Here is a 17,836-nt window from a genome sequence, read left to right on the forward strand (position 1 = left end):
TTCATATGCGAATTATTATCACATTGTTATGTCTATAAAATGTCACAAAATATAATTTTCCAGGTGGTGACATCTTCAAAATGCAGCCCAGAACCCAAATATATTCAATTCAGTAAGAGGTGATAAAGAACCTCACATTTGAGAAGCTGGAACCAGAAAATGTTTCGCATTTTTGCTTAAAAATTATTAAATGATCGATTATCTTAAATAGTTGCCAATTAATTTTCTGTAGATCAACTAATCGATTTGTTGACTAATCGTTTCAGCTCTAGTATTGTTTCTGTCATGATTGCAGGTTATGGCTGAGTACAAACCAAATTTTGTTTCACTTATTATCATGTCCTGTAAGATTTAACCTTGTCTTATTTTTGTATTTTATTTTTTCTCTTTTTTTTTATCACAACGGAAGTACCGCCCTCCTGCTTCCGGTGAATTCACAACATCCAAGATGTCTGCTGCCATATCTTCCCTCGTTTCGTACGGTAGCGATTCTGATTCAGAAAATGAGTCGGAATCCAATAGCAGTGTCGAGAAAGTGGACCCAGTGAGCCCGGACGCCATGGCTCACCTTAAACCTCTGCAGTCTGGACAAACGATGTCTTTGGCTGTTCTCAATTCTGCTCCCGAGGTCGCCGTTAAGGTAAGCTAACCAAGCTAGCTAACGTTAGCATAACGTTATAATTGATTGTTAGTTAGTTAAGTTACTGTTAATCGCACTATGTTTAAATATAATAATGAGACATACGGTTTCAATGAATAACGGAAGATTCTGAATAAGTAATTATTTAATGTATAGCGTTAACAATTGTTGGCAACGTTGGACCAAATAAAACTAGTATCGGTTAGCGGGAAACATTGAATGTCGAGCAGGAGGATATTTGTTAGTATACTATTATAACGTTATGTCAAAGATATCGTCTTAGGTATTATGTTTCAAACATCTGATACACCAAACAGCAATTTGGTGCTGTATTGCGTGTCAAATAGTGAGAGTCTGTTTGCTGATTTGTACGTCTTCATTTTAGGAGGCTGTTGAGACTGGCACACACCTGGACCCGTCATTGAAAGAAGTCACTTATAACCCCACGTATGAAACCATGTTTGCACCAGAGGTAAGTTTTATAATTAGTGGCTGTCACCTAGAGCTCGGTCAGATATATAGTATAACTGATACTGTAATATGAGACTAGATTTTAAGCGACATTGTGTTTAATGTAGTATATGTATAGATATAGAGCCTAATTGTTGTCTTTTCCTGGTTTAGAAAACTTATATGAATCTTCTAGCTGAGTGAAATGAAATACTGAAAGCCTCTAGCTGCTTGGTCATCATACCAATCTCAAATTTCTAGTTTGTTAATTACGCAACATCATAATTTAACTCAATATTTTTACTCTTAAGGTATTTGCTCAAAATATTAGTATTTTTTAATGTCCACATCAACAAGCTGTAATGTAAATTCTATTCCATGAATTTGAATATCTGTTGTTATTCATGTCACTCTTAATAAACCTATTAGCTTATTTATTGTATTTTAATTCTTACCTACCTCCTGGAGTGTCTTTATCTCTTTTGTTTCATAGTTTATGTGGCTTGGCTGCTCTAATGCCCAATTTCTGTTTGGAATTAATTTAGTGCTCTGTCTATTTATTTATTTATTTATCTATCCATCTAACCATTGTAACATAAATCAGAGAGTCTGTTGCTATTGATGTCATGCTTATTAGATGTAAGTTTAAACAGAAGGACCATACTAAAAGATTTTAATTTGAGTAATATTAATGATTTTGTATTGCTTCCTCTTAGTTTGGGCCAGTGAACCCATTTAAAAGCCAGCAGATGGCTGCTCCCAGGAACATGTTATCTGGCTATGCAGAACCTGCTCACCTCAACGACTTCATGTTTGAACAGCAAAGGAGGACCTTCTCCACCTATGGTAAGCTCATCTGTGACCTCTGTGATGTGGTCAATATATTGACTCCGTTTGAATTTTAATGAGCTTTTTACAACTCTCTCCACTCTGCTAATAGGTTATGCTTTGGATCCATCTGTTGACACACACCAGGTATCCTCTAATAGCTACATTGGTGCAGTGGATGAGGCTGAGAAAAATAAAGGTAATCATTTATCGCACCTTATTTCTAATGTGTTTGTCTGCATCTGACTATATAAATTAGACTTTATTTAGTTTATGTTGTATGACATATTGTTTAAGGGAGATTCAGAAACATAAGGTCTAGTGGCTCTTCCTCCAGGGCTTACTGTGTTTGAGAGCGGACTTAAGAAGTCAGAGAAAAGGAAAAAGGTCAAAGGTGGCGATGCACAAGAGATCGACAACTTCCTTGGACCATGGGCAAAATATGCAGACGAGAAAGCTGTGGCCAAACCATCAGAGGTAATGCATTGTTCAATATATAATATAAAATAGAGTGTTACTATTGGGCAGTATGACCGATACACAGGCTATCACAAATAGGCTTAATCTATGGATGATACAAATAAGTACCTTTTGTATTTATTAGTATTCATGGCATTAAACATGATGCAAATAATTCATTTCTAAAAGAACAATTTTTGTGCTGTCAGTAGTTGCAATAGAAACCATAATGTGGGGCTTCATTCACTGAGTGCCTCAATCTGCACAACTTTCAGCACAGCACAAAACAACTCACCTGCAGTACTCAACTGTAGCCTTTTGAGAGGCATCATGTGGGTATGTATTCTGTATAAAAGCTTTGTAATCTGGTAGTATACTGCACTTTTGTAGATGAGACACATAGTGGGGCACATGCTGCTTACCAGTGGCTGTGTGACCCCCACCCACCCACACAACCCTCTGCTCTCAGGGAAAACTAAAAGAGTAGGTCAGAGTAATCCCCTTTACACCAGGGCATGCAATTGAGAGAAAACTGACTTCAATTTGCTCGGTCTGTCTTCAGCACTGTATCCCTGAACAAATCTGTCTGTGTAAATATCAGGTTTATTGGTTAATTTTATTTTACAGGAAGAGCAGAAAGAGCTGGATGAGATCACAGCCAAGAGGCAGAAGAAGGGAAGGAACGAGGAAGATGCTCCTGCAGAGGAGAAGACCATTCTCCATGGTACTGTGACACTCTCTAATTGAGACATTTGAATGGCTATGACACTCCAGTGAAATGATTTACTGATTTCTTTTAATTTTGAAATCATAGTTTGTATGGTGAGTTGAGAGTACACAATATTTGTTTTTGAGATTGAACCTTCATCCTTAAAGGACCTCTTTTCTATTTTTGCTTAAAAACTCTGATTAAAAGTTGAATCGAATTTGATAATATCACGCAGTCTTCCTCGGCAGATGAAGTTTGCCCAGTTGTCATGGAATTATAGACGATCAACTTTTTTGAATATTTTAAGGTCTCTTTATCCATGTGTCCAGTTATGATACCATGTTAAGACTCGTGTCTCTGGAGCCACATGTGACCTTGCTGGTCAAGGATTTAATCCCACCTCGGGAAAAAATGCTAAGGGCAGCTGACAGTCCAGTTTCCTTTTAAAAACACATATCCAAATGCTGCAGTTTTTTTTACATGGTATTTTGTCTCTGTTTCTTCTCTACCCCAGTTAAAGACATGTACGATTATCAGGGCAGGTCCTATCTCCACGTCCCACAGGATGTGGGCATCAACCTGCGTTCTGCGGAAGCTCCAGACAAGTGTTACTTGCCTAAGAAACAGATTCATGTCTGGTCTGGACACACCAAGGTCAGGTTAAGTTCTAGTATTGTAATGTTGTTTTAAAATAATTCTGAAATGCAAAATGAGAGCAGTGTTACATAGGTGTCTTTGTATACATAGAGAGAATATTCCAATATGCAGTCCTTGTAAGAATTTCTGAGGCAGTCAGTAAAAACCCCCTGGGTACTTTTGAATAAAATGATAACACATCGTAGACGAGCCACTATCCCTGACATCCAAGATTATTCTGTCTCATTCAAAAACTGTCTTTATAATTCAAATATAAAGGCAAACACTGGGTTATTCCAAGAAAGATCTGATTCAAGTGTCAGATCTGCCAGTGTGCTTCAGGGAGAGAGAAATTACTCAAGTTTTAAATTGGCTTCTATCTACTTTGTGCAGGAAGTTACAGCCTTCAGAGTCTAATGTGAAATACAAAGAGGTTTGAAAAGATAATAAGCGTGTGGAAGTGCTGATGTCGAGATAATAGATGGAGGTTGGCCCATACAGTGTCACCAAAGTTTTATGACATTTTTTGGAGAAAGTTTAGTAACTTGAAAGTCATCATAATTTTATTATTATTATATTTGAAGACTATTACAGAGGCAGCATTGTCTGCACACACACACTTATTTGGCCTGGTTATATTATGACGATAATGCTGAAATTTCCTCTTATGAACTGCTTTAATATCAATAGTCTGGTCATGTCCAAATTAAGTCAAGAGCATGAACATACACAGTACTTTGTATGTGAAAAATTGAGATGTATTGAGGCCTTTTCTTTAGCCGTTCGTTAGCCTGTGGCTCCTTCAGTCTATAATAAATACAGCACTAATAAAAATGGCTTTGATGGTTTCTCACCAGTGCAAAAATGGACATAAACGTTTTAGCAATACTATATACCATAGCCATGAGATGATTGGTATGTTCCAAGCAGACACACATGGATATCTTAGGTGTCAAAATCTTCAACTGTGGCATTAAAAAGACATGTTTGCTCCTGTAGTAAGAGCTTAGGGATTGTGTCTCGCTTCCTCTTTCTGTCTCTTCTAGTTCAACTTCAAGGCTGCCCAGACATTTTGTGCAAGATTTAATATAAGAAATGTTTTATATTGCTGCACCAATGGTGCTTGGTAGTGATGATTAGCATACTCATGAATAAGGAGAAATATGGTTAGATACATATCAATTTCTCCTCTATCTGTATATTTTCCAGGGTGTCAGTGCTATCCGACTGTTTCCTAGCTCTGGTCATCTGCTGCTCTCCTGCTCCATGGACTGTAAGATCAAGGTAAATAGTCATAACATGGTTCCATGAATCACCGCAGAAGCTTATGAATTAATATACACACCCTTGTTTTGTGTTGTTCAAAGATGCAGTTTGAGTTTGAAATTTATATACATATGTATGGTGTCACAAACCTGTGCTCACTTCTAGTTTAATTTCCTTCTCTCCACAGCTGTGGGAAGTGTATGCCGAGAGGAGATGTGTAAGGACGTTTATTGGTAAGTGATCTTAAATTTTGATGTGGTAAACTTTGATAAATGTTAATAGTATGTAATGGTAACAGAATATTATGAAATTCACCACCAAAGTATAACATTTTATAAACCCCAATGGATCATCAGCAAACACGCTGACATGAAATATGCTCGAGGTCTTGAATGCATGCAGCCTTTTGGGAAATACACAGCAGTGACAGACTGTGAGCTCAGCATTACTGGAACACTAATGACACATCTGCTGACTGTTTACAGAAAGTGTGTAGATTTTTTTTAATTTTTATTTTTTTAGAATAGATAGCGTCTGGGGGGTGGTTAGGCTAATGCAGGCAGGTCACTCTTCCCAGAGACAGCACACTGTCTGAATAGAGATTGTTTGCTGCCGTGGTTCTGCTTGTCAGCTCCTTCACAGAATATGCATAATTCAGCAGCCCAGGGGCCGAGACGAAAGAGGGGCGAGGTAGGGCACAAGACACGGACAGGAGTTGCTATACAGGAAGAGAGAATACAGTTCAGGAGTGAATGAACTGACAGAGAGTGACTGGCTGAGGGGTTTGTGTTAGAGAAGCTGCAGATGATGCTGTTGATTATTTTTTTTCATCAGAAGAGTGTTAGAAGTATACGGCTATGTTGTTTAGAGCATATTAGGTTTTCACTTTGTTGTTGCTGCTGTGCTCTCAGTTCCATCATCTGCTGTCTAGTATATTTACGTTTTTAAGTTTTCTTTATTTTTTATTCTTCTCTGAGGTGATACATTTAGTTATTTCTTTATTTTATTATGTATTTGGATGACTTTCAGATCTTTAGAAAGTACACCTTTCTGTTTAAAATATGAGGATTTCTTCACTAGTTTAATATTTTTGTTTCATTTCTTATGTATTTTTTGCTTAATATTGGGTTTAATCTGTAATTAAACCATACACTGTAATAGGAAACTACACACTGTTGTTTGTCAGTGCATGTGGCTTGTCAGAATTATCAAGCAAGAAACAGTTAAGAATATATTAGCTTGGAGGATGTACGTGTCGTGAATGAGTATGCATATCATTATGTGTGTATTTTCATGTTTTGGTGGAGTCTGGGACAAAGGGTATATTTGATTACATGTGTGCCCTGCTTTCAGTAGTTTGTGTATCTGTATTTTCCTCTGTGCACACACATACACCATCAAGGCTTTCTGCAGTGGTGGCGTTGCCTTTGGTATGCCAGCAAGCCGGGTTAGAGCAAGCGAGCAGGCAGGCGCTTAGCCTCAGTGGGCTCTGTTATCGCCGTGGAAACAGTGTAACCCTGATAAAAGCCATTTTTAACAAGGGAGACGTCTGCGTGCTCCGAGCCCACAGGGACCTCGCATCACCTACAGCGTGTGAGGAAGAGCCAAAGGGTTTCATAGATTGGGATTAGGAAGAGAATGGGAGAAGGTGGAGAACAGTTGAAAAGACAGATGGCACATGGTTTGTTTTTTTTCCTCCTCCTCCTCTTTCCTCTTCCAAGCTCATTTAAAGATTCCATTTCCCTCATCTCCCACAGCCCACATCATCTTTCTTCCTCAGCATCCCTTATTTCCCTTAACCAGATTTCACGTTCCTCAAATGAAATGGGTATCAAAGGAAGGCAGCTGGGGGGAGACATGGTAACAAGACTGGGGAACATTTGAGTGAATCTTTCTATATTTATTTATTTGTTTGTTATATATGTGTAAATTTCCTCTGCTTATATTAGGCCACAGCAAAGCAGTGCGAGACATTTGCTTCAACAACACTGGGACCCAGTTCCTCAGCGCTGCCTATGACCGCTACCTTAAACTCTGGGACTCTGAGACAGGTAGGCTGTACCACTCTGATATCAATAGACTCTTTTCTATTGTTGTGGTTCTTCAACATTACTGAATCAATGGTACTCCACATGAATATCTCATTTATTCAGTACTTCTATTTGAATGTCTTGGAGCATACTGTATGTGCAATCTAATATAACCTTGATCTCGCAAGCCATCAGATAGTTGTGACCTTGGCTTCCTTGTGTAATTGTTTGAATCAAACGTTTCTCTGCAGACCATGCAAGCATTTTTCTGGAAGTTAAAAAATACACTTCAGCCAATTTATTACTCTGTGTTACACAGACTATTTAGTTGCACACCTAACTTATTATTAATTTTTCAAGCAAAAATACTAAATATGTAATAAATATGCAGATTATTCATTTAATGAAAATAATTGTTAGTTGCACCCTTAATTGATAATCCAGTATTCTGTTTGATATAGAGGTCAATTTAACATTAATCCCCAAATAGACCTAACATGAATTTTCCCTGTTTGTATGTTTGCACTGAATTTTAAACTTCGCACAGGAATTGAAGTCACGATTTGTGTAAAATGTCTTTCATATCTTTAGACAGGAGTGTAAGGCCTATAAAAGATTGTCTCAGTGTAAAAACAAATAGCAAGTGATCCCCTTTATGTGTGTCTATGTGAACTCTTTATAAAATATTGGGTCCCTGATCTCACTGTTGCCGCATGGTTGCCTGCTATATTTCCCCACTGCTCATCCATCTCAATTTCCACCCCTCTCAACTCAAGAGTGCCAATCCAGCAGAGGGCAGAAAAGAGTTAAATCCCCCTCTTGTTGCTAACATGATCCCCTTTGAAGGCACATCATTCAAACACTTCTGTTAGAGTTGATTTACTACACAGTTACAACTTGTTAAATGAATTAGATTCCTTACTTTACCTATCAGCTGTTGTGGTTTTGTTTAGTATAAATTTCAACAGTTGTTTCTTTCCTGCAGCTGTACATAGCAGTGATGCATAGGGGGTCATTTTAGTATTTCATTCCAGATTTGTTGCAGTTAAACACTTGATGTAATACAGAAATGATGTTAGTGAAAAGCCTTCATTCTTATCTTAAGGGCCTCTTGGTGTTGCAGTCAGTTTAATTTCCTGTTCTCTCAGCTCTAGCAGTAATGGTAGCATCTGTCCTGTCGTGATTCACCTCTGCTGAATGAATACAGAGAAACATTGAATTTTCGTCTGAGCTGCCGCTGCCTGCAGGGACATGGCATACAGCCTTCAAAGTTGCAGCCCGTGTCCCTAAATTTTAATGAACTTGAGTGTACCTTTCTGAAAAGCCACTATGGATTATTCTGGAGCTCTGACAATTTGCCCCCTCCCCCACAGGCCAATGTATCTCCCGCTTCACCAACAGGAAGGTACCGTACTGCGTCAAGTTCAACCCAGATGAGGACAAACAGAACCTTTTTGTGGCCGGCATGTCAGATAAGAAGATTGTTCAGGTAAAGTTGGCATGCGCTGCGTTGCGAAAAAATCCACTTCTGCTCCCACCATCACTTCGTGTGTATTCCCCAGTTGACCAAGCAGATGCACACATGCATTTCTGTGTACACCCCCTGTGCCCACAGGAGCATGAAATACATTCCCCGTCTCATCTTCCAGCACTAGTGCATGTATTTGTGTGTGCGTAGATAGAGGTTCAGTGGCTGACAGGAGTAGAGCAAGTCATTAATCATGGGCAGCATTAGGGTTAGAAGAGAGGCAAAGGGAAGAGAACAATCTGTGATAAAGTAGGAAATCCATAACTATGATATCATACAGTCAGGTAACCAGTTTTTGGAACACCTAACCCTGAACTTCAGATAAAAGTTGGGATTTTTGTGGCAGAAACATGCTGAGGGAACAAATAGATTCTGATCTGATTTGGGAATATTATTTTATCTTCCACAATTCATAATCATGGTGTTCAGGACTAACTAATATGGAACTGTTTATTTATTTTACCCTCTGGCATCTTTAATTGAAAATATGTCAAGATGTTGATGTAACAGGCCCACAGTTTGTCCCCTAAATGTCCAGATGAACAGCAGTCATTATCAAAATATCTGGCACAATAATTAGGGTTAGTATTAAATCATGCAGCTCTCTTCTGGGCTTTGAGAACAGATGGCTGCTCTTGTGAGCAGCCAAAGGCTAAGATAATAAAAAAAAGTGCATAAATAGAATTGGATGTAAAATCTGTTTGGACAGAAATACATCCTATTCGTTTGTTGCCTGGGGGCCGGTTCTATGTGGTTGCCTTTCCTTTACATTTTAATGTGTGCTTAATGTTTTCCAAGAAAAATAATGTTCAAGACTGAGGCCTGTTAGCTACTCGCTGTCATCAAACCATTGCACTGAAGTCATTTTACTGCATTAGCACAATTTAAAACTGTTCTCAGTGAGTCTCCCACAGCCCCACCAAATGAGTTTCATAGATTTTTTTTGTGCTACATTAAGAAAAGTTGTTTTGGTAATCAGTGCCCCACAAGAGTGTAAAAATGTGCAGTGAAATCAGTTGGGTGGGGTTTTGTGAATCTATTTTAATCTACTTTATTTTGTTTTGACTTGTCATAGATAAATGTGTTTACCTCGTCTCTGTCTGTTTCCTTCTCTGCACCTTTGTCTTTGTGTCTCCCTGTCAGTGGGACAGCAGGACAGGTGAGGTGGTTCAGGAATACGACCGTCACCTGGGAGCCGTCAACACCATCACCTTTGTTGATGAGAATCGTCGATTTGTCAGCACGTCCGACGATAAGAGTCTTCGAGTTTGGGAGTGGTAAATACAGACTACAGCCTGAAATACTAATGCAGTGTTTTGAATTTGCTTGTACTGTTTTTTGGTGTTGTACCTCTGAGCAAGACACATAATCCCCAACGCTTAGTTATGGAAGACTGTGACTTTGGCAACTTCTTGAAGAAATTCATCAACAGTATGATGACAGTACATTCAGTGTTCATTTTCGGTCCACCAACTTAACATATGTAAAGGTTAAAAACTGACGAGGAGCAGAATTTTTTTTTTTTAAAAAAAGATCTTTTTTTAATCAAGATAGAGGAGAGGGCGTGTGATCTGACATGTAGATGTGGTCGCACGATAGTTTGCGTGGCCATTGTGTTTTGTCTAACATCCGAAAAACAAACAATATGTCATCAGTGTGTCGTGTGCTGCTGTCTGAAGATGTACTCTTGTACTGCTCACTGCTCCTTTCATTAACCGTTAATAAGAAGAGTAGACATCAACAAACCTCCAGACAACCCTAACTTGGACAAAGCTCACCCAGCTGTGCTGTTAATCTGCTCTGAGTCATAGCGTCTGCCACGGTTTGCCTACTTTACATGCATCTGTTACAGTGGGAGTTTCTCTTTTTCCCCTGGAGCTAACATTGTACATTGACAATGCTCCAGCAATAACCCCTGTGAGCCTGGCCCCTGTTGCCAATTGTATATTTTAATTAATAAGCATTTTGAAATGGTTCCACAAATGAAATTATTGGAAGGCAGATGTGCTGGGATGACTGGCAGGTCAGATAAAGTTTAAAACTAATTTTCCTTTTAATATCTCCCCTCCTTTCCTTTGTAAATGGCAAAAACACAACATGCACATGTGTTATTATGTGTTCACTTGTGTTTTCCATAAGCATATTTATTTTTAGATATTGTCATTACATGTCCTACTGCTCTGCTCAGTGGCCAATCAAGAGAGACCACCAATAGTGGTTCCAGATTGGCCGGGGGTCCTGTGGAGGTGATAAACAAACTCTGGTATTTGTTGCTCAAAGATGATAAATATTTAAAAACCAGCTGATAAAGGAAGCTTCCTGTGGATTCTTGGAAGGGGGGCTTTTTATTCAAGGATGTTTGTGTGGGGTTTTTCCCCCCCCCTTGTCCAAACTTCTCAGCTCTTCTTCTTTTTCCGCCAGAGTATGAGAGATGGGGATTAACTAGTTAACTACTCTTGTCAGAGTTGAAGGACGGAACAAAATGTCGACAGAACAACTTGAAGCAAAATAACCACATCCCAAGAGTCTACTTTGTACGCTTGTTTGGTAGAGGGTCTCCTATGAGCTTTTTTAGTGCAGCGTGGGAGCGAACGGGCAAGTGGTATGTTGGGCCAAAGAGCGGCTCTTTCTCCCACGGACACCACCTGGCTCTCAGCTCTAGCTAACCCCCCTTTGTGAGAGCTGCTACATAGCAGCATTAGGCTGAATTTACCACAACAGTTTCGTATCTCCAGAATAGAAGCGGGGGCTGGCAGAGAGGGGAAGGGTGAAGGAACGCCGGATGGCTAGAAGAGATTGTGAGACAAATCTACAAGTCATTCACATCACGGTGCACACACCTACTCATAATTCCAATTCTATCCTCGTTTTCACACACATACAAGTTTTCTGGGAGAATACTTTATCTGTAGCAAAGGTTTATCATCAGGAAGCAGGGAGTTGGTGTATGTGTTGGAGGAGGATTACAATCAATATAAAATGTGCTACACTGTGCCAGCGAGGGGAATTAGCTCTTGATCATAAAGACATCGTTCAGAGAGCGATGAAACTGCGGGCTTGGAGGGACATTTGGGATGATGATGGATTGAGAAAAAAGGAGAGAAAGATGAAAAATGGCAGAGACAGAGCAAAGGACATTCTTGGAATCACACACAATTGAAAGTGAACTCCTGTGTCATCCAAGTACTCAGTTTCCCTTGTTTATTTTCAACATGGCTTATACTATAGCAAGGAGGCACATTTTTTTTTCCCAGACTGACTTTCATCTCAGTCATAAAAAGACTCTTGCCAACCCAAATCTAACATTATGTAAATATTTTCCCATTAGTAATGACTATACCAAAGCAGAATTGTGGCAATCATTTGAAAGAAAAAAAGTTTATTTACTCTTCTGTCAATAGTAATTATGTTTTGTGAAATTCTCCTTTTCACATTAGTGTTCCAAATAACAACCAAAGACAGTCTGTTTAATTTCCTTCTCAGTAAGAGAAGCTCAGTGATTTTCTTGTTTCCGTCTTGACGTTTTTCCCTGTAGGCTGATTACAAAACTTAACCTCAACCTTGCTGCAGATATTGTGCCTGACAAACTAAAGTTCATATACAAAAATGCTGATTTTGTTTTCATCTTTGTCCTCTATCTTGATTGACATGAAGCACTGTCAACAACAATCAATCATCTATTATTCATGAACATCTCTAGTGTATAGATTGTTTGTCATATATTTTCCTTTCTTCCTCTCCCATTGCTCTTCAGACAACAGAACATTCACACTGGTTATTTCTGGAGCTCAGAAGAAGAGATCTGATGGCTTTGTTATCTTTTCAGAGTTTAGCTTGGCGTAGTCTGCAGACATTGGCTCTGACATTGGCCCTTTAATGTCTGATTGTGCGCCCGCACATGAGTTCAAGAGTGTGTTTGCATTTATCATTTACCTCTTTTAGTGTTGTGCATGTGTGCAAACACCGTGCAGTTTCAGCTGTTCATAGAAAGAGACATGGCTTTAGTTTAAGCAGATAGCAAGATGAGATCAGGGTTATTGCACTTTAGCACTTACTTGATGCAAACACAGAGTAAAGCAGAAAGACACATTAGTTACACTCATTCACTTAGTTTGCAGGTCGGTCGCGTACATAGGGGGAAAAAAAGTCATCCTGGCAGACACACACACAGAACTGTAAATTTGAATGATCTTCTGCAGACCACTTAAGATCAAATAGCCAAGTTTCCTATCTCTTCACTAAGCAGAGAGACATAGCAGAGCATAAAAGAACAGGGAGGCAGGGTGAAAGAGCAAGAACGGATGAATAAATAATTTTATGCTGGTACCGTCAGCGGTGCAGCATCAAAGGCTCCTTTCAGATTGCATGGAGTTATTTACATACAGTAGCTGTAATGCCTGGTTTTTCACCATAGCTGTTTTCTCTTCAGTAACAAGCATTTTTGAGACGGCATAAGCAGCTGCGATAGAAAACAAACTACAGTTCTGTGAATGTTTTTCTTTTTTAGTTGTTCTTGCTTCGGGGGCTGCTCAGGTTGCTCTCTCATCCAGTGTTTAACCCATCTTCAAGTGTACTCAAGGTGCTTTGTGCCTTTTTCAGGGACATCCCTGTGGACTTCAAGTACATCGCTGAGCCCAGTATGCACTCTATGCCAGCTGTGACACTCTCTCCCAATGGTGAGTAGTCAAATCAAGGTAAAACAAATGACTGTCATTGCTCAGAAGAATAAAAACAAGGCAGGCTCAGTTCATCTAAGTAAATTTATGTGTGTGGATGACCTGAGCCAGTCACCAGGATCAGGATCAGGCCAGATCCAGGAACGTTTGATAGATAAATAGATATCGGCTGTATAAAGCCTGATCCATTTCCAATCCTGTGTTTGTTTGCTCTGGGTACGCCAGCTGTCACAAACAGCCCATTGAGCTCTGTTAAAACACTTTAACGTCTCCTTAATGCACAATGTTGTGAGGGAGTGAACTGCAGAGCGCACAGCAGCTAGCAGTTTCAATTAATGACATGTCAGCATGCTTCAGCGAGTGATGAGAGAGGAGCTACATTGGATTGAAAAGAAAAGAACAGTTGGTTTGCCTTTATTTTAGTGATATATCTCTGTTGACGTTAATTGTTCGAGCTAGAGATGAAGAGAGACACTCCTCCCTCCACAGATATTATACAAAAACAGTAGGACATTGTATAAAATATTATAGGAAAACGTCAAAGGAAAGCTGTGATGCAGACTATATTTTATTAAAGGAATAGTTAGCTAGATAGTACGCTTATTCGCTTGAGTACATTGATACCACTCTCATATCTGCACAGTAAATATGAAGGTACAACCAGCAGACAATTAGCTTAGCTTAGCATAAAGACTAGAAGCAGGGAAAACGGCTAGCTAGGCATTATCGAAAGGTAAATCTTCCTTGAGTCTTGTCGTCACCATGAGGTTACCAGGAAATCACCCTAAAAAAATCTTCAAACAAAATCCTAAATTTGAATAAAGTGATTCATTGGATTAAATGAGTTAGTCTTTAGAGGTAGAATGAGTAGCATTTGTCGGTTGCTGTTTGTAAACACACGATTCAAAGTTGACCGCATGCAGAGAGAGAAAGAGAGAGCAGCGGTGGTCAAGTGAGCTAGAGAGTGAATGAAGAAAGGGAGCGGCGTTAGCAACAACAAAACAGTGAATCTGAGAAATAAAACGTTGTTTTTTGATTGTTTCACAGCGGTTATGTTCTAAAGCACAAATAAACACGGCCACACCTCCGCACCACCCTGGGGGAAGGAGCCACATTGTTGGATTTTGTGTGAATGCAGCCAAAGCCAGGATTCATCCAGTCCGCAGTCTGCGCTGCGCGTGTGTATAGCTCAGCCCCGCCCTCGGTCAGACACACAGACCTGCAGCTTTTTATTCATGACAGACAGACAGAGAGACAGCGATGTAACATGGTCGCTAAGTTTTTACAGAGTCTCGGCTTTTATTAGAAATCACAGGAAGTCCTCTCTCCCATTAGCGCTAGCTTCACAGCGGAGCATTCAGGCCCAGTCAAAACTCATGCAGCTTAGCTGGCTTATGCAAGGCCAGCCGCATGTGTAAAATATAGCGGCTCTGGATGAGGGGAGTTGACTGCTGAAGTCAAAGACGTCATATTTAAGTTTATGTTCTGCTTGTTCAACAGTTTGATAAATTGCTATTAAACACATTCATAGGGGATTTGAATTGCTATTTTTATTCTCAATTCTTAACATTTTGGCAGTATTGATCTTCTCATCTAACTCTCAGCAAGAAAGCAAATTTGTGTATTTTCCAAAATGTCAAACTATTCCTTTAAATTGCCCTCCTAATTTATGTAATTTAAGCTTGCTGTAGGCACTGTATTGATATTAGCTGATGCTTAATATGAAAGTACTCAGATCAGGATCGGGCCAAATGAGTATTATGCAGAAATGTGACACAGTGGGAGATGACAATAGTTTAAGAGTAGAATAAACCTGCTACTGAATTGATGAATTTCCACAGATGTGAGTGGAAGATGTAAAGAAGCCATTTACTGACACAGTGGCCAAGTTTTGTGAGCAGTGCAAACCTACTAGAACTAACAGGTGGTCTTCCTCTTCAAATGTAACACTTCCGTTTGAATGAGGAATTCCCTGTTGTACTCAGCTTCAACTATCATCAAACTCAGCTCTTCTGTCCACATCCGTTCCTTCCCTCTCTGCCTACTTTGATTTCTCCCTTTCATGTACTCTCCCTAGTCTCTTCCTTCCTTTGGGCAGCGTTCATATTTGTACCAACATGGTTTGTTTCTCTTATATAGAGAGAATAATGAATGTGTTCTAAGTGGGAGACCATTCGGTTTTCTCTCACGCTTAAATGGCACCCAGCCCCCCTTGGCAACGCATCCACAGCCTCTATCCTATTTTCTCCTCCCCCCTGTCTCTTGCCATCTTAACAAAAGAGACAGAGCCCAAGTGTGCTGGTGAATTTGGCCAAGTTGTTTTCATTCTCCTGCACCTATTGCATTTGACATTTGTGTACAATAGTGTCTTTTTCATTTATGTTTTGTGAGGGAGGATATAAGAAGAGGGCACACACCAACACTAGATCTCTTTCTCATACCACATTAATAATTTTGAATCATGTTTCCTTTCAAGAAGGGCAGTGAGTCGTGTAATGCTTTGACACTGAAGCACTGCCACTTATCAGTGTGTTGTGACTTTGAGGTTGTGTCAGGGGCTGAAACGCTCTGTAAAGTAGATCTCAAATGAGCAGTCACTGATGAAAACCTTCTTCAATTTCCTCTAAATTGCCACAATTTTTCCATTTTAATGATGAGTTCATGTCCTTTCAGTGTCATCCACTCAACCTCAAGTTTCCCCATATTTCCCCTTGTTTGATTTCTGTCCTTGAGGCATATTTCCACCAATTATGTACCTGTTAAAAATATTCGACTCTACTTGATGTCCCACTAGATCAGAGTTGCTGCCAGGTTTAGCGCATACTAACAACAGTGGCAGGCAGCATCATGACACCACATCCAAGATACTAGTGACTGCTTGTTAAACATTTGGCTGTACAGAATCATGCTAATGAGACACACTAGCAAGCTAATAGGCACTTTTAAACGTGTTGTGACAACCTTTAAATCTTAGATACATTTGCATGTTGAAATTATTACTGCTAACACCAACTGCTGTCCTACTTTATATGTTTTATACTGTAGTTCCAATACTTTCGATGCCATTTTTCCCCCAGTTATTTTGTAAACATGCTGGATTATGTTACTACGGCAGTAATGAAGTACTGTGCAGCACCACTTGAGATTAGCAGTTAGCTTCATGCTGCTTGCTTGTTTCTCACCCCAGGTAAATGGCTAGCATGCCAGTCTATGGACAACCAGATTCTGATCTTTGGAGCCCAAAACCGCTTCAGACTGAACAAGAAGAAAGTCTTCAAAGGCCACATGGTGGCTGGCTATGCCTGCCAAGTGGACTTCTCCCCAGACATGAGGTAAGCCTTACTTTGTTGCTCAATTTTCTGATGAAGGGCAGTATTATACAGCTGAGATTCTCACAGCTAATTAATAGATTATAATCAATGATTTGTTTTTACCTAATTAAGGAGAAATGAAAACTGAGTTAGCAGAGATTAAATTAATCTGTTTCTTTGAGAAGAGGGTTGGAACTGTCTGAATGAGTGGAAAGTGTAAAAAGATTTTTTAAAAAAAGTAAGAATCACTTTATTTCAGTAAATGAAAAAGAAAGTGGTAAAACAGGTTCAAGACAGTGAGACAGAGACACACAGATGATCTAAAATGCCTCCAGTTGAACAGCCTCTTCATATTATCTAATGTATAAACTCCACAAGGAGAGATAACTAGCACAGTCCAGCACCCTAATTTTAGCCTAAACACCCATTAAGACCTGTTTTCTCCCCTCTTCTCACCCTCCACCACCCATGTCTGTGAGCAGGTGCCCTAACTTCCTTTCAGTATCCATGACAACACTGCAACTCGTGGCTGGACTAAAATACCAAAAAATCTGACTCCCACCTTTTGGCAGGTGAAGTGGAAACAAGAGTAATTTTTAGCAAAGTGCTAATCTCTCCATCCTCTCTGTTTTTCTTCCCCCGGACTTCTTCCGTTCTACCAGCTATGTGGTGTCAGGAGATGCAGATGGAAAGCTGAACATTTGGGATTGGAAGACCACCAAGCTTTACCACAGGCTCAAGGCTCATGACAAGGTGTGCATCAGTGCCCTGTGGCATCCTCATGAAACCTCCAAGGTCATCACCTGCGGTTGGGATGGACAAATCAAACTCTGGGACTAGATCTCTCTGTGTGTGTGTGTGTGTGTGTGTGTGTGTGTGTGTGTGTGTGTGTGTGTGTGTGTGTGTGTGTGTGTGTGTGTGTGTGTGTGTGTGTGTGTGTGTGTGTGTGTGTGTGTGTGTGTGTGTGTGTGTGTGTGTGTGTGTAACCCACAGGGCTGGTATCCAGTCTTATTGTAGCAGTGTATTTTTGTATCCTGTCGTAAGAGCTCAAAATATGTACTCAAGCATACTTTTAAAAATTTCTACTGCAAAAGGCATATTAGAGGGGTACCTTGGCTTTTTTTTTTTTTTTTTAATAAATGTTTTGTTATGTTAACTTGCAATGTCCTATGTGTTATGACTCTGTAATCCTTGGTCAAAATTCTTAATTTTCAATTGTATGACCATCCCTTTGTGGAAATAAACATTCTGCAAATTTTACCTCTTAAGAAAGTGAAGTATTGTTTCCTTGAAAAAGTGATTC

At 39.6% G+C, this 17,836-nt stretch overlaps 1 protein-coding gene across 1 annotated transcript; it reads left to right on the forward strand.

Annotated features, from left to right (window-relative positions):
• Window positions 1-409: 409 nt before the first annotated feature.
• Window positions 410-17,801, forward strand: cdc40 (cell division cycle 40 homolog (S. cerevisiae)). Its single transcript, XM_044168408.1, has 15 exons — window positions 410-640; window positions 1,026-1,112; window positions 1,807-1,936; window positions 2,031-2,117; window positions 2,256-2,395; window positions 3,005-3,101; window positions 3,601-3,740; window positions 4,932-5,006; window positions 5,176-5,221; window positions 6,938-7,039; window positions 8,392-8,507; window positions 9,690-9,823; window positions 13,146-13,222; window positions 16,410-16,554; window positions 17,196-17,801. The coding sequence occupies exons 1-15, from the start codon at window positions 449-451 to the stop codon at window positions 17,371-17,373; spliced, it is 1,746 nt and encodes a 581-aa protein (XP_044024343.1). The 5' UTR covers window positions 410-448; the 3' UTR covers window positions 17,374-17,801.
• The last annotated feature ends 35 nt before the right edge of the window (window positions 17,802-17,836 follow it).

The sequence above is a fragment of the Siniperca chuatsi genome, linkage group LG16, assembly GCF_020085105.1.
Source record: "Siniperca chuatsi isolate FFG_IHB_CAS linkage group LG16, ASM2008510v1, whole genome shotgun sequence".
Taxonomy (NCBI): Eukaryota; Metazoa; Chordata; class Actinopteri; order Centrarchiformes; family Sinipercidae; genus Siniperca; species Siniperca chuatsi.

Coding starts and splice junctions, on each gene's coding strand:
- cdc40 (XM_044168408.1), top strand. CDS start 449: ATGTCTGCTGCCATATCTTCCCTCGTTTCGTACGGTAGCGATTCTGAT. Junction 1,113..1,806: donor AAACCATGTTTGCACCAGAG/GTAAGTTTTATA, acceptor GCTTCCTCTTAG/TTTGGGCCAGTGAACCCATT. Junction 2,118..2,255: donor TGAGGCTGAGAAAAATAAAG/GTAATCATTTAT, acceptor CTCTTCCTCCAG/GGCTTACTGTGTTTGAGAGC.